We start from the raw sequence: 25755 nt of genomic DNA, 5'->3' as shown, positions 1-25755 counted from the left end.
TCTAGAACAGTGTAACTATAAAAGTGACAGAGAGAAAAGGGAAGTTTTTCTGGAAAACTCCAGATGGGACAAAAATTCTCAGGGACACAGAGTTGGATGACACGGTTACTTGGGAACAGAAGACCGTACCAGACCTGGTTCCCGTAGAAGCTCAGCGACTATAGGCAACATTGCCAGTAACAAAGTGAGAATGGCAGTTAAGTATGATTAGATTCATGCATGATACTAAGGAGCAGGTTACCAAGGCAAGGGTGTCAACCTTTACTTTTTTGAAAAAGACAGTTGATTGTGTCCTGGATTGAAAGAAAACCAGTCATAAACAACAATAACAACATTTATTTATATAGCACATTTTCAAACAAATTATGTAGCTCAAAGTGCTTTACAAGATGAAGAAAGAAAAAAAGAAAAATATAAAATTGGGCAATACTAACTAACAAAGAATAAAGTAAGTTCCGATGGCCAGGAGGACAGAAAACAATGATTATAAAAAAAAAAAAACTCCAGAGGGCTGGAGATGAAAAACAAAATCTGCAGAGGTTCCAAGGTAACAAGAACACTAGCAATCTAAATCAGTTCTTATGGTTTTCAGGCTTCATGTGGAAGAATTAGATGATAATGGTCATCTTCAAGACATTAATTATTTTCAAAGACTAGCATATTAGTTTATGAAGGAGAGACAACTAAGTTATCTGTAAGGTTTCAGAAGTTCAATATATTTAAAGACATTCTCACAGAAAAGAGATGGTAAATAGTTCTTCTGGTCAGACACGTCACTATTAACATCTATTTGATCTTCTATCCCAGAAATGTTACATTAAATTGAATTACATGTGCTTCCACCATTATTGGTGGCAAACTATGCTCATTAAAAGAATATGTTGAAGTATTATTAACATCATTATTATTTTTTATAATCAACATAAATGTTAAAATTGCCAAGTTGGAGTTTAGCAGAGTAGAGTAAACAAAGTAATTCAAATAATACATGTAAAAATTATTAAGCTTTGTAAGCTAATAAATTAGACTAGCCGACGCCCGCTGTAGCATACGGCGATGTAAGAATAGGAACGGAACACGGTGAGAAAGGAATTCAGAAATCAAGAAGAAAGAAATGCTTCTTGAAAGACGCAGTTATGAATAGGTGTTTTGCTGGAGACGACAGATAATGAGTCGAAAAATCTAATCTAGGAAGAGCTTGAATTTCAGCTTCACCACCATAAACTCCAGATGTTGCCATGTATTGATAGTACTCCTGACTTGTTGTGATAACTCGACTTGCATTGAAAAGAACAGGAGGAACGTCTCCAAATCTGTCCCAATGTGATACAACGAAATCTACTGCCCTATGTCGTAGTGATAGTGCATTGCCTTCGTCAACCGTTTGTGTCAAGAAATAACCCACTGATAGGAACAGGCAGTTACCAGATCCCGGAATACAGATGACGTTGTACAAAAACCCGTCAACAGAGAAGATACTGTCATTCATTTTATAACAAAGGTTTAGGAAACAACCGTCGCAGTATAACGAAAATTGCAAGGAGCGAAACCATTAGCAAGGAGCGGAACCAATGCCAATGGTCGAGAGAGTACCTTCCTGTAGCAAGCTACGGAAAACACTCTCAGGCGCAGACATGGCCGAAGTGAAAGGTCACGCGGTCGGGCTAGATATCCATAGACATATATAGTTAGACGCCGCATTCACTATGCTGCCCAGTCGACACAATACTTCAGCGCGCCCACCCTATTGCAACTGGCAAAAGTGCCATTTAAACTAATACAGGTAGACGTGGAAACCGGTTTTCTGATGAAAAAACAATAATGTTTAAAACAGTATCGTTTACATACAACAGATTTTGGCGAATCATTTACATGAAATTAGTTATAGCCATTTATATACTAATAATGGCAATTATTAAATAATAATAATAATTATTATTATTAAATAATTCCTCCCATATAAGTAACATTTCTTGGACTGCCTTCTTCCATATCCGAAACAACATTTCTAGACGTCCTGTTCTTATGCAACACAGTACTGAAGTATTGATTAATGCCCTAGTCACCTCACATATTACTGTAATGCTATTCTATCTGGAATTACACAAAAACGTATCCATCGCTTACAGCTTCTTTAAAATTCTGCTACCAGGATAATAACCTGTTCTAAATCCACTGAACATGTTACACCTATTCTCTCTCACTGTCACTGGCTCCCTGTTAACTACAAAATACAATGCAAAATACTGATCTTAACATTTAAAGCTCTCCACAACCTCACTAATCTCCTCCAGACTGACACTCCCTCTCGCTCACTCAGACCCTCATCTGCAGCTCTACTTTCTGTACCACACATCAGACTCTGTTCTATGGGAGCTCAAGTGTCTCTCATAGTGGTCCTCAACTCGGGAATTCTCTTTCCTCTCATATACTGTAAGTCACCTCGATTGAATAACACATTTTAAAACTGCCCCCAAAACTTATCTTTTTAAACTGGCATACCAATTGTGAATTTTACACTGTTACTGCCTGTTATCTTTGTTTGTTTGCTAATTATTGCTAATTATTTGTCATTCTCTTGTTTTAAGTTTACTAATTTTGTTTAATTTTATCATATGGTGACCTTGAGTGCTAAGATTATAAAACGGGATTTTCTAATGGCCAAATATAACCAAAACAATTTTTCAGCCTTACCTACGAAATGTAATCCCCCGGGATCTGGTTTGGAGCGTACAGCGGTTTGTACAATCCCAAGAGCACATTATTCATTACTTCACTCTGCAGCAGTGCCGCTCACAATGTGGTGGCGACGTTGACGTACGATACTGCTGATCATGCGGCGTCTAGTAATTCTGTGTCTATGTATATATCGGGCGGTGACATGACACCAATGGGGACATGAGAGAGGAGCGGGGAACGCGGTAGTCCGAAGGAGGAATAGGACTCGAGAAAAGCAGCGTGGGGGTGTATGGGAGGCCGCAGGCAGCATGGGGAAGGGTTTGGAAGAGGATGAATAGGAATCGAGGAATGCCGTGTGGGCTGCATGTGGGTGGAACCAGGTTTGAAGAGGAAGCAGGATGGACCAGAAGAGAAATATATATAAGAGATTGGTTAGTAGTAGCTGAGGAGTAAATGATTTAACCAGAGGATCTAAGAAAATACCTGGGATTGTTAGTATTCATCCTTTTAGTTTTAATGTTTTATGTACCACTTGTTTGGTGGTCCTACAGTGTCTAGGTACATACACTTGTGGATTTATTTTGTGCTGTTGAAAACAAGCAACCAACAATAGTTATGCACTGGGTTTAATATTATTTAGTAAGAGATTTTCTGTGGTTAAATGTCCTGCAACTGTCATCAGAAGACATTAGAGCCCATCAGTAGCATAGAGTTAAAATAAGCATAGCCAAAAAAAACCTGATGAAAAAGAAAGGCACTGCTGATTCAGAGGAATGTCAACAAAAAGAGGATATCTAGAGCAACTCGTCTGATTATAAACTTCTGTCTAAACCATGACCAAGTATAAGAGACGAGCAGAGATAACTTTCTGAAGCCAGGCACAATGGATAATCTGGGAGAAAATGATTGATCAAAGAAAAATAATTTTAGCATATGGTATAAAAAGAAATGATTAAGGCATATCAAAATGAATCAGCAGATGAAAATGCAGTCATTTCATATCAATTTTATCTCACTTCAAGGTCAGTTAATCACTTACATTTTAATATGAATTTATTAGATGTTAAAAAACTTTGATTTTAACTAGGCTTTTTTATTCCACAGTTACTGCATTATAGTATAATGAGGTCTCTGTGAAGTCATTGTTTAATTAAAGGAGGGGGTATACTACAGGAAAGGAAAATGTAGATAAGCTTAGCTAATGAGTACAGTAGATGTCATTACTGCTGCCTCTAATGGTTTTCTTTAGATGATTTTCATTTGCAATGTTCAAAGTAAATGCCTAACTGATTATATAAAAGAGTAGGTATGGAAGAGGATTACACAGAAAATACATGAATTAGATGTGATGAATGGTCTAATAATGATAGCTTTAAGATTTCCCTGTTAAAGTCTCGTGATCAACCTGCCAAGTTATGAGGTTATTTAATGGCTTTTTAGAGCACATTTTTTGACAATCAGGTAAATAGTACAGGGCCCATAAGTTCTTTTTTATTATTTTAAATCCCTGAAATATTGAAATATTTTTTGGCAATATTAAAAAAAAATGTGCTGTTACATTCCAGATTCTTTGCTCATTTTACAGGAAAGATTTTTGTATCACGGTGCAAATGTGTGTTTTCCTTTTTTGCTCCGAGTTTAAAATACATTTTGATTTTCATTTATTTTTTAATTATTTGAAATCACAATGCATGCAGTTTTATTTGTTTTTCAGGATTATGAAAATTAACATCTTCATTAAAGCAGGGCTGTGGAGTCGGTAGATAAATCCTTCGGCTACGACTCCTTAGTTTCTGGTACTTCTGACTCCGAGTCTGACTCCCCGCCTCAGACTCCTCTGTATTTAATATGCTAATGTATTTTCCATTTTGATTAAAGGAAGGCAACATACACATCATTTAACCACAGAACTACAGGCTAGGAAGCTGACTCTATAGTGTATTGTAATAAATTAATTTCAGAAATTTGAGAAAAACATTTGGTTTTAAATTAGTATAGCTGTACTTCATGAATAGTTTTCAAATACAGCAGTAGTACATTATATCATTTTCTGCAAGTACTGTAAGTGGAGGCAGGATGTTTCTAAAGATTTAGAACAATTTCCACTGTTCTCATAGCAGATTACTAACATAACAGACAATTCCCCTTTTTTGATATGGGACTGAAGGTGAAATAATTTGTGTCGTGGGAGTAAAACAATGGTGACAGAACACATCCCAGAGGAAAAACTGTGCTCATAGTCTGGAGTCCTGATTGATACTCACTCTGGTGTCTGTTTGCTTGATAATGAAAGATGCAGAGAACTACAACCTTATTAATGTGTAGGAGTGTAACAGAAGGTCTGGTATAATTATATTAATCCTCAAATAAGAACCTGACATAAGTACTTGGAAAATTTAAATGTTTTAAGATACAGTAGGGAGCAATATTTACTGCATCTTCCACTGATCATCTGACTTAGTAAGCAAACTGATGTTGAGAAGAGAGTCAGTGAAAGACTTTGAGATGCAGAACATTTGAAGTTCAAAGATTTTCACCATTACATAGGTCAATGCCACTGGTCTTCAAACATTTGTTTTACTTTTTAGAGGCTAAGCTAATTGCTGATATTCTGGACCTTATTACAGGCAAAACTTCTGCATTTAAAAACAGATTTAAGATGTCTGGAAAAACAGGTGCCAATTTATCAATATTTTGGTAGGAGGAAGAGTGAGCGAAAGACATTAGTCACGCCTGCTGCTCTGCGTTTTTTGGTCTCTGGTGAAAACATACTTTGTTCACAGTAAGGAGATTTCTAAGGAAAAAAATAATGTAAATGAACTGTAGAGCCATTAGGAAGGTCACACAGACATGCTGTAGAAATTTATTCAGTTTATTAGATAGATAGGATCAGTAAGAGGTGGTTGTGGGGATTATGGTTGTGTATTTGCATCTGTAGTCAATAATCATTTAAAGACTTTTCTAGACATAGAATCAATCATTGGTGATAAAATGCTGTTCATTCTTGTGTTTTTTATGTAATTGGTATCATTAACTACTTTGTGTATTATTCCTTATATTAAAAAAATAATAGTAGGTTTTCTTGTTTTTTGTATTCTTTTTTTCAGGTACAACTTGGTCAGGTCTCTGTTAAGTGCCCAATTACAGAATGCAATGAGCACCTTGAAGAAAGCACTGTTGTGGCCCACTTGCCCAATGATGAAGTGCTAAAGTACAGGTACTTCCTGGAGCTCAGCAGGGTGGACTCGAGCACTAAACCTTGTCCTCAGTGCAAGCACTTCACCACCTTTAAATCCAGAAGCACTATTTATACTCCTAGCAAGTCAGAGAGCAAGTTTAAGGTAAGTTCACCATCTTAAAACTTAAATGTGGCATCCTATGATGTCCTGTGCCCTCAGCGGTGGGTACAACTTTAAGTTCTGGGACATCAGTAGTCACGATGGAGATGAACCAGGTAAAGTGAGGAAACAGGCAAGACTCTTATTCAAAAGAATAGAGGAAGGTTATTATTTAATACAAAAGTGTCCAAAAAGTGCATACTATGCATTCAATAAATACATCTTTTTTCAAAATCATTTCATAAAACAAACAGTGCCCCCAGGTGAATGTATGAATAAATTAAATATGTTTTAAAATCATAGTTGTTTGACACAGCAGTTTTCCTGTCACATCTTTCTGTCCTTATCTGCTCCTTTATTTAGCAGACGTGAACTTTGCCACACACTGAAACCTCTGCATAACTGTCAGTTCTGTTCCCTTAAAATTGCTCAGTAGAGCTAATCCTGCCTGTCCAGTTCTCCAGCCTCAAAACACTTGTCACACCAACCTTTCTCCAAGCAATTGCTGTATTCTTTCATTTTCCACCCTATAATACTGGCTCACCCTCTTTTATTTTGTAGCAAACTCCACCTGACACTTGTCAATTACATTATTATCCTAATTCCGGTAATGATGCCACTAGGCCATGATATAATAGTAGTAATAATAAAACCTCCCTGGGACTCATCTTGCCACACATCAACATATAGAGATTCATCAGTATTCTGTCTTAGTAGCACTATTTTCAAAAGATAATCTTTATAAATCTGGTAGCCCTTTACACTTTTCCTTCTTTCATACATTATTACTGTCATCACTGATAATATCTATTTTTCTCAGTTATTCAGCCTGATCAATTAAGAAACTTTTAGAGTAATTGTAGCCAGTTTATGCACACTAGTCAATTATTTGCAGTGACATATGATCCTAGTGATGAAATGGCTCCATCCATTATTGCTTCAATTCAGCTTAGACCAAGAAGAAACAAAGCATATAATTATTGATATAATTAATTTTAGATAGGCTCCTTAACTAGTTTATAAGTAGCCTAAATGATATTGTGAACAGTTAAGCAGCGAGATTAGGGGCAATTAATAGAGGTAATGGGTAATTGTTATCATCATCATCATTATTTTTATTAAGCTTTTCTTGGTGATTGTAGTAGCAATCAGACCTCCCTATCCCCCATGACTTCCTCCAGTCAACACTATTTGTTGTTACTATCAAAAACCTGGTTATTTGCCTTTACAAACAACCACAGATACTGGGGACTATAAGGGAATAATTACATTATACATTTATACAGCACTTTTGTACACTTCTCAAAGCACTTTGTATCGAACCACTTCGACCACCACCAGTATATAGGATGTAGTGATGGCAGTCATTTTTTGCCAGTATGCTCACCACACATAGCTATCTGCTATATAGCAGAGATATTTAGTCAATATGGGACAGGGAATAATTAGGATGTCAAATTCACCAGGTCATGGTGGTCAGTTTAACCAGGACATTGGGAAACTCCCCACTCTTTATGAAAGATACCCAAAATGGTTCTGAAGCAAATAACAAATAACTCCAAACCCCCCCTCTTACCTCATCCTCCCTGGTGCACTGCAAAACTGCATGCCTCCCTGGTCTGCCACGTTTGTGAAATGTACAGCTTGTTTTGGTATGTTTTTGCCGGTCTCTTTTACCGAGTGTCAAGTGGAAAGTTGATGTTTACTTCTGGTACAAAAACTCCTGAAATATTGGCTGTTTTAAAATTAGTGTGTTTCACTACTTTTTTAGTGCTGGTATACCACACAACCTTAACAGACAGTCAGAATCTCTGTTTTACATCTCACCAGAAGCACTTTTCCAATGTTTACAGCACAGTGCTCTCCTCACTGTAGTGGGACATTGGGATATACACACATAGCACTTGGTAAGTGGCCACTAATGACCTCACCAACAACTCTTCCAGAAGCAATCCAAGCTTTTTTTTTTTCTAGATGCTCTCCCTTCCAGGTATGGGCCAAGCCAAAACATACTCACCTTCAGGTGGATTACTTGTTTTGAAATGCAGGTGATAAAGATCTGAACAAAAGGTGTTTCTTTATGATGTTGAAAAGTTGGTCTACATTAATAGTCCATCAATGCCACATGTAGTAAATCTACTAGAGGAATTCTAAAGATTTGTTTAAGTTTAAAATTAACTTGAAAAAGAGCATATTATTTCCTGTCTAACATGTCATTTTAACTATATCAGTTTTTATCTTATTGTCTTGTATCAGTTGTTATTCATCTCCTCTGACACCAGGCACGTTCTGGATATCCATTCACCCCAATAAACGTTTTCATATCTTAATTTCATACAACCTTGAATTACTTTGGATTTAATTTGGATTTTTTGGCACTGATCAGCAATTAACTTAGACCACTTTGCACAGATATATTTTCACTTTGTCAATAAAGAGTCTTTTTCTGTTTTGCAGTGTGAAAAAAGACATATTGAATCCACTCATTTTCAGTGTTGTATTACAGTGTAATGTGAAAATGTCCATGGCGTTTTATGGGCACTAATATGATTTAATAACAGAAGTTTTGTAAAAGAAAGGGCCTCAGTTATACTGCTGTTTGTATATTGGATATATTAGATGTACCATGTACAGTAACTAAGTACTTTTCTGTATACACATTTTTCTTTTTTTTGGATGAAGGAATAATATTATTGGTAGGTAGTTTGTGTAGGTTAAGGCTTTAGAGTTCAGGATTCAAACCCTGAGGTTGTGGGATCAAATACTGCAATTGATGCTCTGAGACCCTGAGTATGCCACTTCACCTGCCTGTGGTGAAATTGTAAAAATGGTTTTGAATGTTGTAAGCTGCTTTTATATGAAGATGTTATTGAAATAATAGTATTACTAGGTCATTACAAATGCCTGCTGTTGAAAATGGTATATACAATTTTTGCTTTTTATAGTGACATGACTTTCATTGCCATTTAAATTGAAATGGATAATCAGTAGAAGTAACTGAAATTTGTGTATATATTATTATGATTATTAGGATCATTCATTCAAGTAATATTTTGAAGTTTCTTGTCAGTGGTATGTGGTCTCGCCTTTAAAGTCTGCAGATGTAAATATATATGTAAAGGATTTTGGAGAGCTGGGGTGTGGAGTGGGGCATCTCTGTTCATAGTAAGCAGACATGCATGTAAATGTAAACCACTTCAGTTAAGGGTAGGATTGCCAACCATTTGTAAATTTACTGAGAGTATGCAAAAAAATGTAAAATCATGTTTGTTGCTCCATAAATACATTTGACTGTCCATTTAAAAAAAAATCCATTCAAGACAGCAACCCTTCAAATCAGTCTCCATGTAATTCCCAGTCACAATTGGTCATTTGTCTAGTTATTTGCCTGTCAAATAAATATCAGGACATATATAACAAATCGGTTAATATGAGCACAGCCAGACACGATGATCAACCACAAAAAGTCCAGCATTGCCGTTTGTAAACAGCTTGGACTAAAGAGGCAGATTATATGGAATGGACAGGGACTGATATAAAAGTTCTTAAAATGCATATTGTTTGTGGTACAAAAAGAATTTTTTAATTTCTTACAGCGGTGTAAGGGATATTTGGAAGCAGCTTGAAGAATGGTGATATTGGTAAAGCTAAAGGACACATTATTGGAGTAGAGCAAGTGTGATAATTTTTGTATATGTTGCTTTAAGAGTGTCACTAAAAATATATGTCAGTAAAAAAATACCTGAGTTCAAGTTTTAAAAGCAAATTTTAAGGTTGGCAACCGTGAGGGGTCCCCTTTCAAACTCTGTAGATAGGAATTAATATTTCAGTGGAGTATCTCGTGGTAGACCTGTTAAGTTTGAACAGATGCTGTTGATTCCTGCCTCTGAGGACACCACTTTTTCTCATCCTTCTTACCTTCCTTTTTGTTTCTATCAAAACAACACCATGGCTCACAACCACAGCTTCTAGCACCCACTCAAGCTTTAAAGTGCTTTTGCTAAGCAACTATTCCTTGAGCTTTACCAACCTTTGTACTTCCATTTGACACCTTACTATCCATGCTAAATGTAATGCTGTCTCTTTTTTCCCCTGCCATGAGGCCTATTTTATAAAACTTATTTGATATAGACAGGAAATTCCATTGAAAAAAATAGGAAATTTTGCTTGAAGTAATTTTCAGGATAACACAAAATATAGAAGAAGGAAAAGTACAACTGTTTAACACACAGCTTTGAAGGCCTCAGCTACTTCCTGAGCCTTTCCAAAGGGCTTTGAACCCTGTCCAGCAGGTAGGTGATTAATCAGCCTGTTCCATGTCAAGTCTCCCAGCTAAATGATGACAACAAACAGCATTTATTTGTATAGCACAATTTCATACAAAAACTGTAGTTCAAAGAATACCAATTACAAAGAAAAGACAGTTGAAATAACAAACTAAACAAATAAATTAAAAATTATAAAAACTTAAGAGTCCCTAATGGAATTAAGCATAACTTAAATTACCATTATCTATAGACAGTTTTTGAGTTTCTAATAGTTGAAATCCTATAAGTCAGTCCAGTGACATGGCCAAATGGACAGGGTGGAGAAGAATACAAAGCCTCCAGCTGGCATGATGTTGGAGAAAATAAAATTCTAGGAGTTCCAAAACCAAAAGACCACCTAGCGCCCACATTGATAAATATACAATACATATACTACATAGCCAAAGTTTTGTGGACATCTGATCATCACACCTATATAAAGCTTGTTGGACAGCTCATTTCAAAACCATGGACAGTAATATGTAGTTACTCAAGCACCAAACCACCCCCTTTCCTGTGTGGCTAAAATAACTTCTACACTTCTAGGAAGGCTTTCCATAAGATTATGGAGTGTGTCTGTGGGAATGTGCACCTATTCAGTAGAAAGAGCATTTGTGAGGTCAGGTAGCGATGAGACAGTCGGGCTCACATCAGATTCATCCCAAAGGTGTTCAGCAGGGTTCAGGTCGACTCTTTGTAGACCACTCGAGTTCCTCCATAACGGACTTGTTAAATTATGTCTTTATGAATCTGGCTTTGTGCACAGAGCCACAGTCATGCTATAACAGAAATTTGCCATTTTCAAATTGTTGCCACATAGTTGAAAGCTCACAGTTGTATAAAATATTTTTGTATACTGCATTAACAGTACCTTTCAGTGGAACCAAAGGGCCTAGACCAAACCCTGAAAAACAGCCCCAGACCATTATTACTCCTCCACCAAACTTTACAGTAGGCACTATGCAGTACAGAAGGTAGTGTTTTCCTGGTATATGCAAAACCCAGATTTGTCCATCAGACTGCCAGATAGTGAAGCGTGACTCATTACTCCAGAGAATGTGTTTTACATTGCTCTGGTGTGCAATGGTAGGTTGTTTACACCACTCCAGCTGAAGCTTGGCGTAGCGTATAGTGATCAAAGGCTTGTGTGCAGCTGCTCAGCCATGTAAACCAATTTTTTGTAGCTCCCAACACACAATTCTTGTGCTGATATTTCTGCCAGAGGCAGTTTGGAATGCTGGTGTGTGTAATATAACAGAGGATGGGTGATTTTTATACGCTATGTGCTTCAGCAGTTGCCATCTCTTCACTGAGAGTTTGTGTGGTCTACCACTTCATGGCAGAGTTGCTGTTGCTCCTACTTTTACTTCACAGTAATAGCGTGGTTGACCAGGGCAGATCTAGCAGAACACAAAGTTCACAAACTGACAGGTAGCAAAGGTGGTACCCTGTGACAGTGCAACGTTTAGAATCACTGAGCTCTATTTTCTAGGTGAGGGGACGTTGGCGCACGCATGTTGCTGCCACTCCTCCCTGTTAACAACACTTTTCACAAAATTCACCTTAATTCTACACTTTCCTACACTTGTTTTATTTCTTTTATTGTATGTATAGTTCGTGGGTACAGCCGACTTGAATTGCATGGATTTGGCTTAATATTTACAGATTTTAAGGGCTCTACTTTGACTGGGAACAGCTGAGTCTGTGGATCGCGGGATGAGACCTATGAACATTTCTTTGTACCTGGCGATCTAGGACCTTTGGACGATCTGTCTCCATGATTATATTCACTATGCTGATCTGCTCCCGTTTCATCTTACAGTACTCTACGACTGGGAACTGATCTGATGTTCATACTAACCTGGCTTATGGCTCCGGGGCGATCACGCCTGAAATTACCAAGCGTTACTGTTTGTGGCTGTGTATTTGAACCTCCAAATCCTGCTACCTCCTCCTACTATGCTTTCTGCTGCTTTGCTATCTCCGCTCATCTATGCTACCATACCCGCCTGTCCTACCGGTTACGCTGTGCTGTGCTGCTTCTCCACTGCTTTTCAGATAAGTATTGCCCAGTATCATGCTAAAATACTCTCATGACAAACTCCTTCTTAATAAACAGTTTGTCCAGAGCAAATGGTCTGACTGGAACATCTTAAAAGACGGCGGTATTTTGCAGCGCCCAAAATATGTACATCGCGGGTCAGGTCGCCGCCGCCACCACCGGACTGCGAATGAAAAGACGACCGGCATCATTTGCTCAGGAATAAGCTGTCCTTCTCATGGCCCTGTAGATAGAAGTGTCAGTGTGCCAAATTTACATTATGTGGAAATAAACCCTGATCACGGCTCTGTGCAAAAAAAGCCTCATTAACTAATATTGCACTGTTTAACTCAAGATCTCTTAATGGCAAAGCATTGGTGCTGTCAGAACTCATCACTGACACCAAACTTGATATACTGTGTTTAACGGAGACTTGGCAAACGAACAAATTTATGTCTCTCACGGAGGCGACTCCACCTGGTTTCACTTTCCATACAGAACTTCCCAGCTCTAGACAAGGAGATGTGCTTGCAGTAATTATTAGAGCAGACTTAAACATCAAATGAATCCCAATTGACTGTTCACTGTCTTTTGAGTGCCTGGCTCTTAAACTAATAACAGAATCAGGTCCTATCTAAATCATTGTTCTTTATTGTCCCCCCAAAATACAATGCATCCTTCTTATCTGATCTGATTGAACTTTTAACCCACCTAAGTTCTTATTCTCAGAGAATTATCCTTCTCGGTGATTTCAACATCCATATTGACACTACTACATCTAAACTGAGAAATTAATTCCTATCCTTACTGGACCGTTTTGACTTGACACATGTTGATTTTTCCCACCCACTCAGATGGTCATACATTGTCTCTGATCTGCACTTCGGGAGTATCTGTTGCCAACATTTACAGCACTGATTTGGGACTCTGACCATAAAGCAGTATTTTTTACTGTCTCACTGCCTTTCCCTCCTCTTACCTGTAAACGACAAATTTCTTACAGAAACCTTAAAAATATTTATCCCTCTCTCCTTTCTGGATCCATTTCTGATCTTTTACTGTCTGCACCTATTCCGTCAACACTAGATAGTCTTGTTGACCACATTAACTCAGCCCTTCATTCAGCATTAAATAAAACAGCTCACTTAAAACATAAGGAGGTTTCCTTTAAACGTTCAACTCCTTAGTATATTTCAGAATTGCTATCCATGAAAGCAGCTGGCCGACGCCTTGAGAGAATGTAACGCTATGAAAGCAGCTGGCCGAAGCCTTGAGAGAATGTAACGTAAGACTGGCCTCACTGTGCATATCCAGGTTTTCTCTGACCACCAAAGAGCTTACAGAGAAGCACTAACTGCTGCTAAGAACACCCACTATGGCAGAATAATTGAAAGTGGCCACGATAACCCAAGGGTTTTGTTTTCTGTAGTTAATAAATGACAAGAACCCGCATCTGGCTCAACTACCTCTTCTACTGAAGTCTGTGATAATTCCTCCACTTTTTCCGTAACAAAATTAAAGATCTAAATAATTCAACTAACATAAATACATCATCTGTTTATATCTCTCCCTGTTTTCCCACTCCATCCAGCTCCTTTCTAAGTTGTCACCTGTCACATCTGCGTTTGTTAATAACCTGCTTTGCAATATGAGGCCGACTACTTGTGTACTGGACCCCATCCCCAGCACACTACTTAAATCTTGCCTTCATGAAATAGTCCCGACTGTTATAACAATAATAAACTCATCCCTTGACACTGGCTCTATGCCGCTTACTTTTAAAATCGCTTCTGTAACCCCAATGTTAAAAAAAGTCTGGTCTTGATGCTGACAATCTTAACAATTTCCGGCCTATTTTCTACTTACCTTTCCTGTCAAAAGCTCTTGAGCGTGTTGTAGCTTCCCAGCTCACCAATTACTTAACGTCTAATAATTTGATGGAACCCTTTCAGTTCTGGTTTCAGGGCGCGGCACAGCTGTGAAACTTCTCTGCTACGGGTAATCAATGATTTGCTTATGGCAGCAGACTCTGGACAAACCAGCATATTAATTCTATTAGACCTCAGTGCAGCATTTAACACTGTCAGACATGACATTCTACTGTTCAGAATGGAGAACATGCTGGGTATCTCTGGCACTGCCCTCTAGTGGTTCAAGTCCTATCTGACTGATAGGCAAGAGTTTGTTAGTCTTGGCAACAGCGGATCCAGCTCGGCGCCAGTCACACAAGGAGTTCCAGAGGGTTCTGTCCTCGGCCCTCTTCTCATCTATATTTATATGCTTCCCCTTGGCCATATTATTCGTAGCTATGGACTGGGCTATCATTTTTATGCAGATGATACTCAACTCTACTTCAGTGTTAAAAGTGGAACTTCATCAGAGCTTTCTCAGCTCACAACCTGCCTTAGTGAAATTAAAACCTGGATGGAGCAGAACTCTTTAAAATTAAATTGCAACAAAACTGAACTCCTGCAAATTGGGACTAAAATGCAACTTAATAAAATGAGCTCTTTCCCAGTCCATCTTGGCGGTGATCTCATCAGACCTGCCTCTACTGCAAAGAATCTTGGTGTCATTTTTGATTCCTCCCTCTCTTATTCCACCCACATAAATCACATTAAGAAACTTTCTTACTTTCACCTCCATAACATAGCCGGTGTTCGCTCCTTCCTCTCCTTTTCTAATGCTGAGAAACTTGTCCATGCTTTTATCAAACCTGCATCGATTACAACTTGCTGCTGGCAGGTACACCTTCTAATCGTATATCACAGCTCCAGCTTATTGAAAAGTCAGCTGCAAGAGTCCTTACTTGAACCAGCAGCAGTGAGCACATCGCACCCATCCTGCTCCATCTTCACTGGCTCCCTGTGTCTTACAGAATCGAATATAAAATCCTACAAATAACCTACAAAGCCTTAAATAACTTCGTGCCAAACAACATCAGTGACCTTCTATGTGCCTGCCCGCTCACTAAGGTCTTCTGATTCTGGCAATCATGTTGTTCTCCACACTAATCTATACTTAATGGGTGACAGGGCCTTCAGCTGTATAGTGCCCAGACTCTGGAATGACCTACCGAAATTAATCAGATTAGCTGACTCCATGAATTCTTTTAAAAAACAACTCAAAACTCATCTGTTCAGGAAGGCTGTTAGCTCTACTTGTGTAACCTGTATGTGTGTGTGCTAGACCATCAATTAGGTTGTCTGTTAGGCTTTTTTTTCTCTGAATTCACTGTTGTAATCTTCTTTATTTATTTATTTGGTTTGTACAATGCTATATACTGTATACCCTGCCGTTCTTTCTTATATTCTGTAAGTCCCTTGAGCATGGAAAAGGCGCTATATAAATAAAATGTATTATTATTATTATTAGTATGTCCCATTCTGCTGCCATTGTTTGTCAATGGAGATTGCAGTGCTATATTTACCTGTTAACAACGGGTGTAGCTGAAACACCTGAACTCAGTAATTTGGAGGTATATCCACATACCATGGCCATATAGTGTGAATATAATAGTTATTTATTATTGTTAAGCATCATTCTAGAAGATTTCATTTAGCAGGTCTTATCAGTAGTTGGAGGATGCACATTGTTCCCAAGACACCACTGCAGGAAATCTGATGAGCAAAAGAAGAAATAAAAAGGAAAAAGTAATGCCTAGTGGAGATATTCTCAATATTTGATATTATAGTCTCTATTATATTCTATTGCAAACACTGCCAAAAGAAGTATGAAAAAGTTAAAAAGATAGTTTTATTAAGTTCAAGTAAAGTTATTTTAGTAAAGCAGTTTAAATGAGTGAGTGTCCTGAGGTTCAGCAAAGTTTGTTTGCTAAAAATACATTTTATATTATTTTACTTTATATTTTAAAATGCTGCCATTGCCTCACTTTTAACCACTGAAGCTTTCAAGATTTATTCCATTGAATATACAATCAGTAGTTGAAAATAATACTCATGGAATTCCCTCATTGTCATTTATAAGTTAAGAAATGTAGGACTGTCTCCCAAGGCAGACTGCTGTGAGGTGTTTAGTTACTGTATATGAGCCTTTAGAATTTCTAGTTTAGTATTCCTCCATTTTCGCTTATCCTTATGCCCTTTTTTTTGATTACTTCAGTTATCCATTGTCACAATAACAAGACATGAACAGATAAAGGTTTGGGGCAGCCACCTGTGTAATATGGTATCCCGGCTGCAAAAGGCGTTTTTGTCACAATAACCAGCACTGAAGTGCATACAACAGAGTCCAAAACAAGACTGAGGAAAAAGGGAAAAGGGGCAGGTTTTTAAAGGGGAAGACAGGAAGTGAGGTAAAAAGGATCAAGCACGTGGTCTTCAACCATTGGATCACAGCCGGATGTGACATCAGAGGGGCCGGAGCTGGTGAGGTCGACTTCCATTGGCTCTGTCCCGGAAGTGATGTCAAGAGAGCCAGGTGGACTCCCCCGGGAATGGTCTACAGGCAAGGGAGAAAAGGAGTCAGTGTACTCTGCCACATCCCGGCACACCTCAGAACTGCCTTCACTCAAGCCCTTTAGCTGCCTCCCATGCGCATGTGTGTGACACATGGTACCTTAATAGTAGAGGATTTCTTAACTTGCTGTGGATTGTCTCACATCTTAACAACTGACCTTTCCACCTCCCTGCTAACACTACACACCCAACTCCAAGCTTACAAGCTGTATGACTAGAGCTGTCTTTATATTTTACCTTGGAAAAGATCCTCAGCTATCCAGCAGCTTCAGTATGAGATGTGGGAGCAGGCAGTCCTGCATTTTGTGCACACTTGCAGGATAGCCTGTGACTCTAATTGTGCTGGAGCTGAGATTGCTGCAGCTGTGCCTCACCCCTGCTTTAAAAGGAAAGCGTGAGTATTAGAAGGAAAAAAATGAAAGGAAAGAGAGGAGAAAGAAGATGAAGGCTAAACGATGTGAGAATACAGCAGTAAGTGTGGGAGAGAGAGAGAGAGAGAGAGAGAGGGCGGGCAGGCAGGCATTTGATTAGGACAGCGAGCATTCATCGCTCAGGGCTAAAGACCAGGGGCCTCATGCTTAACGGCGTGCATAGAATTCACACTATAACATGACGTAAGCACAAAAGCCGAAATGTGCTTACGCACAGAAAAATCCAGATGCAGGAATCTGTGCGTACTCCAACTTCCGCGTTCTTCCGCTCCATAAATCCAGGTCAGCCTGAAAAGTAACGCTCGTGCATGCGCATGCTGTCCTGCCCCAATTCCTCCCAGAATTACGCCTCTTTGACTATGCAAATCAACATAAATAGCCCTTAAGCTCAGCGTTCTGTGAAAAGACAATGGGAAAAGCACTGGGGAAAATATAAGAATTTCAGCGAATACCAAGTGGAGGCAAAGGAAAAATATACTGTTTGTTGATTTAAACAGTGGTATAATCAAAAAAAGGAAGTTGATCGAGTGACATAGTGTGTCGGAGAAACTCGAAAGCTCAAGTTCACAAAAGTCGCACACTTCCAAAATAAAAAAGAAGTCGCATATCAAAGTCGCCGTGAAAAGGTGAGACGTAGCCCACCGTCTGAGCTTATTAGGGTACAGACAAAAAAAAATAGGCACACACTGGGGAAAAAAGCACAAAATGTCAACTTTAATCTCGAAATTTCCACTTTAATCACGTAGTGTATTTTGTCATTAAAGTAGAACATCATAAACTTTATCTTAAATTCATTTAATTTACTAGTATCTCAAATCCCATCATAACTAAAGTAGCATGTTAAATGCTTTGTTTTGTATTTGATCTTCAATATGCTCTATGTTTGTGAATCACTATGTGGTTCCGTTCTTTCTCTTTCTCCGACAGGGCACAGAATCCACTACATTTGTGATATTACAGCTCTCTGAATAATTAAAATACTGAGATGTATACATGATATCATTTTGGAATGAAAGCATGTTATTAAAAATGGGAACACGATGGTGCAGTGATTGTTCATGTCTCACACAAGATGCTGCTGTGCCATGCGCGACCTTCGATGAAATAATTTATTGTAGCAGTACTGTCTCTTTCAAACATACTAACCTGCAATTCCTGTCCTTACTTTTCTTTCCCCAAATACCCAATCGCCACACAGTCAGCTCTGTAATAGACGTTAAGCCATCTGTAAGCTTACAACGACGGTTCTTCAAAACTTGTAAGGAACATTGAAATATCTTCATAGTACGTGTTTAATTATTCTATCCATCTATCCTTCCAGTGTCGCGCCAGCCTCAGCAAATATACAGCGAAGAAGGCAGGAACAGTACGTGAACTTGCTAGTGCTGCGGCACCGTGTCCTCACATGTATAATTATTAACAATACAGATTATTTAAATTAAGTTAAAGTTTTATCTGTATAATATAATTAACATATTTTGCTGCATTTCATCTTAAAAATGATATCGTCATCATATGTAAATACGCGCTTTATAAAGTGGCGCAGATTGTGCAATATTGTAACTGTAGTGCAAGTTTACAATGGGGTAATTGTACTTATAAGTACAAACAGTTCTACAAGGAGCAATTGATTGAGTGCGTTTATAGTTCTTGGGATGAAACTGTTTCTGAACTGCGAAGTCCGTACAGGAAAGGCTTTGAAATTTTTTGCTGTGGCTTTGGCAGTGTGTGCTTGATGCTGTATACCGATAATTCTGTTTCCGATCAGCTGCTGCTGTGATTCCCCACTTAGATACAGTGATATAAATACTCCGAGTGGTGCAGTGAGAGTAATGTGGATATAGATGATCCGCTGTGGCAACCCTTAAAGGGAGCAGCTGAAACAAGAAAAAGAAGAAGAAGATGGTGCAGTGAGAGTAACAACGCTAAAGCAGTTATGGTATTTGGAATACTATGGCTATTCCCTGGGCCATTATATTGTTACAGGTAATCTACAATCAGATGCATTACACTAATAAACAATATGTGGTTAATTTCAGTGTATTTATAAAGCCACGTCAGAAATGTGGTTCTAAGAAATAAAGGGTAACCACACAGAAACAGTAGCACTGCTTTGATGCTGGGTGCCAGCAGTCTGCAAAACCGAGCGGAGTACTTGCGTACGACAGTGTATGAGGTACCGTGGAAAAGTGAGTGGCTTTACGGCAAGTGTAGGTTTTATACATTGCGATTTGAACGTGGAAACGTTCTTATGCAACATTTCTGTGCATATGCACCGTTTATGCATGAGGCCCCAGGTGCTCACTCCCACGTAAGTCAGAGAAGGCAGTGGGAGATGGTCAGAGCAAAGCTCAGCTCAGTCTGGAAGCCCCATTTGTGAGCAACATGGCCAATGGGGGGACCTGAGCCTTGGGTCCAGATTGGGAGTCCTGCTGTAGACATAGAATGGCAGGGACCCGGACCCCCAGAAGAGTATTGGTTGTGCCTGTCAGTGGGACGTCTCCTCTGCTACATCACCCCATGCAAGATAAGCAGAGGAGTCAATTTTAAGGGACACGCCGGGTACTGTATTTTTTGTGGAAAGGATTCCTGCTTATGTTTTTGACTTTGTTTTTAATTGCTTTTCTATTTATTGGATTTTAACCTTTGCAGCACCTTTATTTAATGGATTATTTATTTATGGAACTGCAGCACTGCAAAATTTGTTATTACCAAGGATGGAATGTAAAACTTTTACTAATAATATAATTTAAATGGAATTACAGTTTATTTATTTAGGAATCCAGCCACTTTCCTGTGATGCCACACAAATTTAATAAACCACCCTGACATTGGCATCCTGCTACGTTCACAGTAATATGTGAATGAGCAAACACACACTATTAACTAATAATACAGTGTTGTCTTTCTCCCTTTTAAAGCCATAACATTATATCTAAAATAACATAATGGCAAATCAAATAACTTATATTCCTGGAAGGAAAACCCTATACCTTAGCATTCTTATGGGCAACTCCTGATAATGCTGCATGTCTTGATATACAGTATATTGTGTAAGTATACCTTAGTGCAAACTTAATTACTAGGAAAGTCTTTGATCCCTGGTGGGTCTATAGGCTGTTGTTTTCTGTCAGATTTTTTAAGAGAGAGTTTTCTAATTAGCATCACTAATAGTTCATTTAACAAACACATGAAAGCAACTGTTGGTGCCGTGTCTCCTGGGGACGACAAACAAGATACAGGAGCATCTGATAACATTTTTTAAAAATCTGCTTTTAATGCTGCTGATTTTGGGAAACTCTGATAAGTTCTCTTTCTCTAATAACCAATCTATAATATAAATATTGTTTTATAGGGTCCTTATTGTCATGTGTGCAGAGCAAAATTCTAACTTGCATGTAGATAGATAGATAGATAGATACTTTATTAAGTTAATCTACATGCAACACACTACTCTGTGGCACAATGATTACCTCAAAACTCCTGTCTTCCTTACTTGGTAAATGTCAGATGTCAAATGTCATTTAATCTCATTTTCATTTTTGTTTTGCATAGTATTGTTTTGTATGGATCTGTATTTATTTGTATTTTGTTTTATTGGCAACTTTTGAATGATTATTTTTCATTGTTTTTACGTATTTATCATTGTTTGTAATTGTTTTCTGTGACTTTAAGTGTACCTCCATTTTCTGTGCTTTATGGGTGGAGCCACAGGAAGTGGGATACCCTGATGACACTGTTGCTTATTGCTAGGTCCTCCTTCTGGCTTTGTATTCAGTCCAGAAAGAGAGATTCCACAGTGGAACCTTGAGGTTGTATTTAGAGTTAAAAGCGAGTATTGTTATTTTATGATACTGCTGTGTTTTTTTTTTTTGTGGTTCCTGGGTGTTGGATTTTGTTGTTGAATTATGTATTTGAATATGTATGCCTTGGATTGCCCTTGGGCAACTCCTTTTTACCCTTTTGAATATTTTTGTTATATTTTCTATTATATTAATAAATATTCTTCTTAATAAATATTCCCATGCGTAGGGGTCTGTTCCAGTTGAATTTACTGGTTTTACTTGAATCTTTTCCTGGCTGACTGTGGAATGCTCCTGGTTTGGTTTATGGTCAATTTGGAAGCCTCAGACCCCTTTTTGCCTTGTTTGTGTCTCCAAATCATAACAAGTATGAGCCAATAAGTTTCTATGAACCTTAGATATGATGTATGACTTGTGTAAAAAAAAAAAAAGTAAAGGTAAACATCTAAAAAACAAATTAATTACAAAACTGTACATCTTTACACTATTTTCCTATTTTAGTGAATTACTGATTCCTTTTAACTTGAATGCAGCTGGTATGCCAGTTTTCTTTGTGTCTTTAGGATGAATGTATTTTTCTCCCAAGACACCAATTGGAAAGAAAATAAATGAATAACAGTGATTTACTTAATAAACCAACATCTTTCTTGAAAACATAATTTTTGTTTGTAGTGATTGCATAGCTGGTTCAACTGTTGGAGCATACATATTAGGATTCTATGACAAGTGCAGTGCTTACCTTGTACATGGCATATTGTAATGTACTAACATACAGTATATGGTGATGTCTTGTATGTCAAATTAAACTTTTAAAAAAAGTATATATATATATACATACAGTGGAATGCAAAAGTTTGGGCAACCTTGTTAATAGTCACTATTTTCCTGTATAAATCGTTGGTTGTTACGATAAAAAATGTCAGTTAAATATATCATATAGGAGACACACACAGTGATATTTGAGAAGTGAAATGAAATTTATTGGATTTACAGAAAGTGTGCAATAATTGTTCAAACAAAATCAGGCAGGTGCATAAATTTGGGCACCGTTGTCATTTTATTGATTCCAAAACTTTTAGAACTAATTATTGGAACTCAAATTGGCTTGGTAAGCTCAGTGACCCCTGACCTACATACACAGGTGAATCCTATAATGAGAAAGAGTATTTAAGGGGGTCAATTGTAAGTTTCCCTCCTCCTTTAATTTTCTCTGAAGAGTAGCAACATGGGGGTCACAAAACAACCCTTAAATGACCTGAAGACAAAGATTGTTCACCATCATGGTTTAGGGAAGGATACAGAAAGCTGTCCCAGAGATTTAAGCTGTCTGTTTCCACAGTTAGGAACATATTGAGGAAATGGAAGACCACAGGCTCAGTTCAAGTTAAGGCTCGAAGTGGCAGACCAAGAAAGATTTCGGATAGACAGAAATGACGAATAGTGAGAACAGTCAGAGTCAACCCACAGTCCAGCACCAAAGACCTACAACATCATCTTGCAGCAGATGGAGTCACTGTGCATCGTTCAACCATTCGGCGCACTTTACACAAGGAGATGCTGTAGGCGAGAGTGATGCAGAGGAAGCCTTTTCTCTGCCCACAGCACAAACAGAGCCGCTTGAGGTATGCTCAAGCACATTTGGACAAGCCAGCTTCATTTTGGAATAAGGTGCTGTGGACTGATGAAACTAAAATTGAGTTATTTGGGCATAACAAGGGGCGTTATGCATGGAGGAAAAAGAACCCAGCATTCCAAGAAAAACACCTGCTACCTACAGTAAAATATGGTGGTGGTTCCATCATGCTGTGGGGCTGTGTGGCCAGTGCAGGGACTGGGAATCTTGTCAAAGTTGAGGGACGCATGGATTCCACTCACTCAGTATCAGCAGATTCTGGAGACCAATGTCCAGGAATCAGTGACAAAGCTGAAGCTGCGCCGGGGCTGGATCTTTCAACAAGACAACGACCCGAAACACTGCTCAAAATCCACTAAGGCATTCATGCAGAGGAACAAGTACAACATTCTGGAATGGCCATCTCAGTCCCCAGACCTGAATATAATTGAAAATCTGTGGTGTGAGTTAAAGAGAGCTGTCCATGCTCGGAAGCCATTAAACCTGAATAAACTATAGATGTTTTGTAAAGAGGAATGGTCCAAAATACCTTCAACTACAATCCAGACTCTCATTGGAACCTACAGGAAGCGTTTAGAGGCTGTAATTTCTGCAAAAGGCGGATCTACTAAATATTGATTTAATTTCTTTTTTGTGGTGCCCAAATTTATGCACCTGACTGATTTGGTTTGAACAATTATTGCACACTTTCTGGAAATCCAATAAACTTCATTTCACTTCTCAAATATCACTGTGTGTATCTCCTATATGATATATTTAACTGACATTTTTTATCATAACAACCAACGATTTATACAGGAAAATAATGACTATTAACAAGGTTGCCCAAACTTTTGCATCCCACTGTATTTTTTGGCTTCAGATCTACCTTTTCGGTAAGTATCTTTTTCTCCACACATTTTTCAGTAGTAGCTGCCATTCTAAATCAGGGATTCCAAGAAGGATGTTCTGCTTTTCAGCAGAGGCATTAACTAAATTTCTGTGTTACTAAGTCCAAACCTAAAGGCCAAAATCACATATTGTGTGATTATAATATCACATATTTTCATGCTGGGATTCTTCTTTTCCAAACAGTCCTAGTTTTTAGTTATTTATTTTCAATTCTAAATGATATTAATATATCTGTTTTATGGGGTGCTGGTGTTATTCAGGATGTAAGAATGCACAGTACAACATAGTTAAGTTAAAAATAGTAATTTCAAAAATTTGTTGTTAGAAAAGATTGATCGATTTTTCTGATTGTAGTCTAGCCACACATTTTTGTCATGAAAGACATGGCTTTTTTATACATACTATGTTGAAACAATAGTTGTTCATTACCTCTTTCACATCCTCATCCTTTACAAAATGCTATCTCATTTGGTTTTAGAATAATATCGAAAGTACTGTGTACTAAAACAGTAGACCAAACTCAAGAAAACTGGAAAGATTAAAATAGCAAGTCTTTGAGCACTTATATTTCAGTTCTATTTTAACACCTTTTGAGACAATTTTAATATCCATTGTGAGAGTTGAACAGCCCTTTTTTGAATGATACCGTATGTTAAAAAAGTTATACTTGTTATATTCTGACTATGCCAAATGAATGTCATGAACATTATTTTTGGACGTTGTGTTAGTCGATTCATTGATACTGTCTATACACACTCAAATGATAAACTGGACATCAGTTCAACTTGTAAAATTTATTTATGAATGGAGCACCTGGGAGGGGGTTTCCCTTCTAACTTTTGATGCAAAAGGAGCTTGGCAGTTGATAGGCCTATAGCTAGAACCTTTTGGAAAAACATTGATAGGCTGCTAGAGCACAAAGGTAGTACATTACCATCTACTGTACAACAGCAACTGCAGACAGTAACATTGGAAGTGCTAGTACCCCATCAACATATTGCTTCATAAAGGGGTTTGGAAGATAGCAATTGTATAGCCAGAGACTTTCTAAACTCAAACTGCCTGAAGGAAAGGTGTTGCCAAGAGGGTAATATGCAGGCAAAGTTTTAACAGATAAATCAGAGGTGTGGTGGGTGGAGAGTTCGTAACCAGCGCCTTTTGGAACAGTGCAGCCCATGTTTTTTTAGATTATGCTTGTAAAGCGATAGTGGTTTTTTTTTTCTGTCAATTGCTTATTGATAAGTGGAACTGTGTCCATTTTATTCTCAAACATTATATTAACTTGACGCCTCAAATTATTCTTATACAGATTAAGTACCTCTTTAGTACAATATTGTAGTGGGCTATATCCTTTAACATATTACTGTGGTGTGGGAAATGATAATTCAGGGCAAATTACAATGATATGGACCTGTCTGATTTTAATTTTCCTTTTGTTGTAATAATCCTGTGTGAGCTTCTTCTATAGCTAGGAACCAAGTAACTTTGCTCAGTAAGGACATCAGATGTTAGACAAATGAAAGGAAACCATCAGTCCACCTACCTTGTTTGGTTAGGTGTCCCAATATCTCATACATATACTTTCTTAAAACTTGTCAGGTTTTCCACTTACATTACATTACTTGGTCATTTGTTCCAAGTTCATACAACTCTGGCAGAAGGTTTATATACAACCTACCTAAATTTCCAGTAGTGTTCTTGAATATGTGATTTGCTATTTAATGTAAAACCTAATTGTTTCATTATGCCTAATGAATTTAGTTTTTAATACATTTTTAATAGTACTAGCAAAATACAGGCGCTTCGCAACAGAGAAGTAGTGTGTTAAAGAAGTTATGAAAAAGAAAAAGAAACATTTTAAAAATAACATAACATGATTGTCAATGTAATTGTTTTGTGACTGTTATGAGTGTTGCTGTCATCAAGGATTTGATTATCATTATTTCTTTCAATCAGGTTCATATTTGGAGGATGTGTTGTGTTCAAGTTACATTCCGTGTTTGTCAACTGTTGTAAAGATAACAGGTTTCATTCATTGAAGTGTTCACTACCCAAATCGGTACTCGTGAATCTAAGATGTTTAACAGGCATTCCCGGTATTAAGTTGTGGATTTGCCTGCAAATATTTAGCGGCAGCATGTCTATGAAGTTAAT

General features: G+C 37.9%; 1 protein-coding gene across 1 annotated transcript in view; it reads left to right on the top strand.

Annotated features, from left to right (window-relative positions):
- Positions 1-25755, top strand: part of rnf217 (ring finger protein 217) — a 160675-nt gene that overhangs the window by 72405 nt on the left and 62515 nt on the right. Inside the window, exon 2 of the mRNA XM_039748403.1 lies at positions 5787-6020. Coding sequence (XP_039604337.1) covers positions 5787-6020 — 234 coding nt within the window. The remainder of the gene's footprint in view (positions 1-5786; positions 6021-25755) is intronic.

The sequence above is a fragment of the Polypterus senegalus genome, chromosome 3 (genome assembly GCF_016835505.1).
Source record: "Polypterus senegalus isolate Bchr_013 chromosome 3, ASM1683550v1, whole genome shotgun sequence".
Taxonomy (NCBI): domain Eukaryota; kingdom Metazoa; phylum Chordata; class Cladistia; order Polypteriformes; family Polypteridae; genus Polypterus; species Polypterus senegalus.
Note: the sequence above shows the minus strand (reverse complement) of the source record. Positions and strands in the feature narration are given on the sequence as shown.